Genomic DNA, 4,543 nt, shown 5'->3' on the forward strand with positions numbered 1-4,543 from the left:
ATATTACTTTCGGGAAAAAAAATATTTTCGTTTTTGTAATTATTGATTGAGTCAGTTTTTCGTAGTTTTCTCGGTTAGAGAGAAGGGTGTTATATATATTTTGATATTTTTATATTTTTTCTGAAAAGCTGAGAATTTTTTACATAACATATCTCGATATCAGAGATGCTATTGTTTTCGTTTTTGAGATATGAAAATATTTGAAAATCAACGAACGAGGAAATTTGAGGCTTTAACTAACCAATATTGAACCGTATTTTGATATATTGATAGTTGCGGATAGATTGGTTTACGACTTTAATGTTTTCATATGTAGTTTGTGGGTAATTTATATTAATAATTATTAGTTACACTTGATATCTACTAAATTTTATATCTATTTATTTTGTTGAATGTAATTAGAAAATAACTTTTTTCTGTATTATAGTGACAACACTTTTGGTTGGTTTGTCACATTACTTCCATTTTTGAAAGAATGTCGGGAGTGAGAATCGAGCTCGTGACCTTTTGCGTGAGAGGTATGGATGTTACCACTACGCCTCCATGAGAAAATAATGTCAAGTTTACTTGTTTAACTAACTGCAATGTTTTCAAATTGATAATTATTCAGTAAGAAAAAAAACTAAAGATCAGATTCTCGAAGAAATTTGGCTATAGGAGTCTGAGGTATGTGTTCATTCTGGAAAAGGGATCTCTAGCAGTGTACGTATATGGAAAGGTAGACTGGGCTGTCTAGTGCATCAATAGTAATAAACCTGTGACGTGTTAGCTTCACAAGTATCATGGAGCGGTATAATAAATTTGTCTAAATAAGTTTATATCTATTGTATTTTAGCTTAATGTATATATTTATTCATTGCAGCGTGAAGATAATCTATTTAGATTCAGAACCTAATCAAAACATAGGGTAAATTGTGGTTCGGTATTTCGGATTTTAGCTTCCTGGAGCTCTCTGTAACTCTTCGATATCTCCTGCCGCAGTGCTTGAATTAAGCCAACAGAAACGGCCGAATCGAAAATTTTTCATTAGAGATGTTGATGATGTTGCTCCCGATTTCCTTTGACGGAATATCCCTCTCGGGATAGTCTTGTTTAGTCCCATTAGAAAGCTGGGCCAATTCCGCGGATGCTACGGATGTTGTTACTGGATTCAACTCTTGCTTGATGTCAATCGAGACCTTTCAGCGAGTCGTCCGGTTTTGATTTCCCGAGGCATGAGAATCGTTGGCCTTTCTGACAGTAGGAACAGCTAAAAAAATTGTGTATTAATTGTATAATCTGGATTTGTTTCAATTTACCTGTTGGTATCAGTTTTCGACGATATTGTTCTTCCAAGCCATCGATATGCACGAAACAATCTGGACTGAAGCGAAGCGAGCAAATGTACATGTTTTAGTATTGCTGTTTAGGTCCTGTCCGAAGGATCGAAGCCATTTTTTAATCGATGAAATGATAATTTGTGGGATATGTTTTCATAATTCGAGTTGGACTCGAGCCGGTGCCACTCATCGAGCCATAGGGTTGTCTGAAAATGGAAATATTATATAAATATATTCCTTCGCAGTCGAGCCGCCGTATAAAGACCAGTCTCAAAAAGCTGCACAGAAACAACACAGCCTTTAATGTTAATGGTTCACTAACTTCACTATCTCATGTATTATTGACGTATTTAAAAAAAATTAGCGAAACACGTAATATTTGCAACAACAAAAAACACTTGTTATGAATTGCTTTGCGATCGCTGCTTTTCGTCGAAGCTAAGATGTCAAAGTTAAGAGTGTATAAGTGAATCGTGTCCTACACACTTCGAGTCCAGGTTTACCTTGTCATAAACGTACCCTGGATCTCTTACCCGAAATTATTTGAGAACCCCTGATCTAAACATTGCAGCCGTGAAGCGAGAAAAGGAATTGTTAGAATTTGCTTTAAGTAAAATTGCAACAATAAAATGCCGAAGAAGTATATTTCATTCTAATAAATCCAATAATATTTTCAAGGTTTCATATTAGCTCTAATCCAATCCATGTAACTAGCAACTTTAGTATAAATCGAGGGTACATTCCCACAACCAGACCCGAATGAAATAATTCCAAACTGCACGAAGCGAAATCCGTTGTAGCGTGCGACATAGCCTAGGGGTCCTCCACCATCGCCGCTGCACGAATCGCTCATATTTTTTCCTCCCACACATAGTTGGTTTTCATCCAAAGATAACCCCACCAATGCCATCCACTCATCGCACTCAGACCGATCTGCACGTGAAACAGTTGTCTTCAGAAGGGTCAAAGATTTTCGATCATCGTCTTTGTCTCCCCAACCGGTGATGTAGTATTTTGCTGGTTCAGCTCGTTTCAACGAAGGCGTTACCGGTAAACATATTGGTTGGATGTGAACTATTTAAATGCGATATTATTAGAACATGCCTCATCAATACATTGAGTCGAGTTACCCTCTAATATGACTTTCTTATTCAGCCGGATCAAAGCGATATTATTCTTCTTAGTGCGTCCGTTGTAATCCTGGTGTCGAATTATACAATCAATGCCGTATTCACGCACAGGAGGAGCACAATCGTCATCTGGATTACAATCCTTGTCTTGATCAATGGTGTGCTCTCCCAATCGGACTTTATATCTGCAATATAAGAATATCAGTTGTGTATTAACTAAGGCCCAGAAATACTCACGGTTGCATATTGTTCCTCGCGCAATGAGCAGCGGTAAGAACATAGCGATTGCTAATCAGCGTCCCAGAGCAAATATACATAAAGTCATCCTCTGGTGGTACTTTGTAACGCAAGAGCGCCATCCAGGGAAACTCGAAAACATTCGCTTTCACTCCATTCAGAATGCGATTGGTCGAATAACTCCCGCAGTTTTGAGGTAGGTAGTCGCCGTATGTTTTTGCAGGATCGAAAGCTGCCGCATCGCAACTGCCAAACTCTTCGCCTAATTGGAAAAGAAATAGTAAATTTATAAAATTCTAGAAAAAAAGGCCGGCCCTAATGCTCACGCAGATCATCCATCGGGGCGACACCTTCACCCATAGAGAAGTGCAATCTTGTAATCTGCTGTATCCAAGAAATGTATTTGTACACCTTCGTGAATGCTCCATAACCATAGGTGTAGCACAATTTGACATTGCTAGCTCGACTCTCCGCAAAAGATACTATTCCGCCCAAATACCAAACATCTTTCCGTTTGAAGAACAAACCCCCACCACTGTCTCCGTTACAAACACTGGTTCCGTTTGTGTATCCTGCGCAAAATATACTGTCATCAAGAGTATTTCCGAACAATGCGCGATTACTTGCAAGACACGTGACATCATTAATTGCCGGCATCTGCGCTTTTTTCAAAACAGCGGAAGTTTCGTCATCTTCCGTCACTCCCCAGCCAATCGCTGTTCCATTGTCACCCGAGAGATCTTTTATAAGATTAACACATGCTGGCTGTACGTACTCGTTAAACTGTACGACTGTACTCAGTTCTATCAACGCAATGTCGTCTTTGAGAACATCTCTGGAGAAATTGCTGAACTTATAAATTCGATCCACGGAGTGTTGCTGCAACGACCGAGTGTTTATGGCATCTAGGTTGTGTACACCCAATCGTACAAAAATCCGATTTTTCGACAGCTCATATCCGTTGTCCTTGTTCAGAACACAGTGCGCTGCCGTCAAGACAAACAGCTCACTAATAAGCGTACCACCACAGGCATAGCTATCCGAGCGACCTTTCTTGTGGTAGATCGCCGTATGCCATGGCCATTCCCCCGGGGAAGTGTCTTCCGCGTTCGTTATGAGTGCGGTTTTGCCAATCTGTACTTTTCCACACTCGAAAGGAATCTGCTGGACACTACTTCTTATCTGCAATACGATCAAACCGATGAAAGCAACTTGTACGAGGTCTGCCATAATTGGGCGCATCAACCGTTCAAGCAGAAACTCTGGGATTCACTAATCGAATCCAGCGAATTCTCTCATTTTATTCCCCCGCATAACTTGATCAACAGGTTATCAGTAAAAGTTTGCTCAGTTTTAATTGTGACTGTGAGAATCCGTAAACGAAACTTCGATGCACCATGATGTTGTTTGAGAACTGGTTTGAATTCATTCAACCGATAACCACACATACGAACAACATGAATACACACATGACCTGCCTGATGCTAAGTTACTGAAAGATTCGCAGTATGTGAATGAGTATAAACGTACAAACATTTCTCGGAATCAGTTGGTCCAACCAATTGTACGATTTAAAAACCACACTCCATGGATAGTTTGAAAAAGATTATTCCCTTACCCCTTATTCCCTTACTATAGAATTATAGAAAATAAGAGTAAATATTGAACGCTGTATTAGAAGATAATTGAAGCTGTTTTATGAAAGAGCATCCACTAAATCCTGAATTCCGTTTTCTCGGATGAAGCATGAATTACGTAACCGGAAGTGTAACTGCGAAAATGAGGCCTTTTCAGGCCTCGTACACGTATTTTAGACAATTATAAACACAACAAATTTTCTGATCGTATAGTATTTTT

At 39.2% G+C, this 4,543-nt stretch overlaps 1 protein-coding gene across 1 annotated transcript; it reads right to left on the minus strand.

Moving 5' to 3' along the window:
• Nucleotides 1-1,944: 1,944 nt before the first annotated feature.
• LOC129771569 (coagulation factor X-like) lies at nt 1,945-3,975 on the minus strand. Its single transcript, XM_055775340.1, has 4 exons — nt 3,013-3,975; nt 2,687-2,948; nt 2,450-2,634; nt 1,945-2,393 (listed from the first exon to the last, which is right to left on the minus strand). The coding sequence occupies exons 1-4, from the start codon at nt 3,926-3,928 to the stop codon at nt 1,993-1,995; spliced, it is 1,764 nt and encodes a 587-aa protein (XP_055631315.1). The 5' UTR covers nt 3,929-3,975; the 3' UTR covers nt 1,945-1,992.
• Between the last annotated feature and the right edge of the window lie 568 nt (nt 3,976-4,543).

This window comes from Toxorhynchites rutilus, chromosome 1, assembly GCF_029784135.1.
Source record: "Toxorhynchites rutilus septentrionalis strain SRP chromosome 1, ASM2978413v1, whole genome shotgun sequence".
NCBI classification, from domain to species: domain Eukaryota; kingdom Metazoa; phylum Arthropoda; class Insecta; order Diptera; family Culicidae; genus Toxorhynchites; species Toxorhynchites rutilus.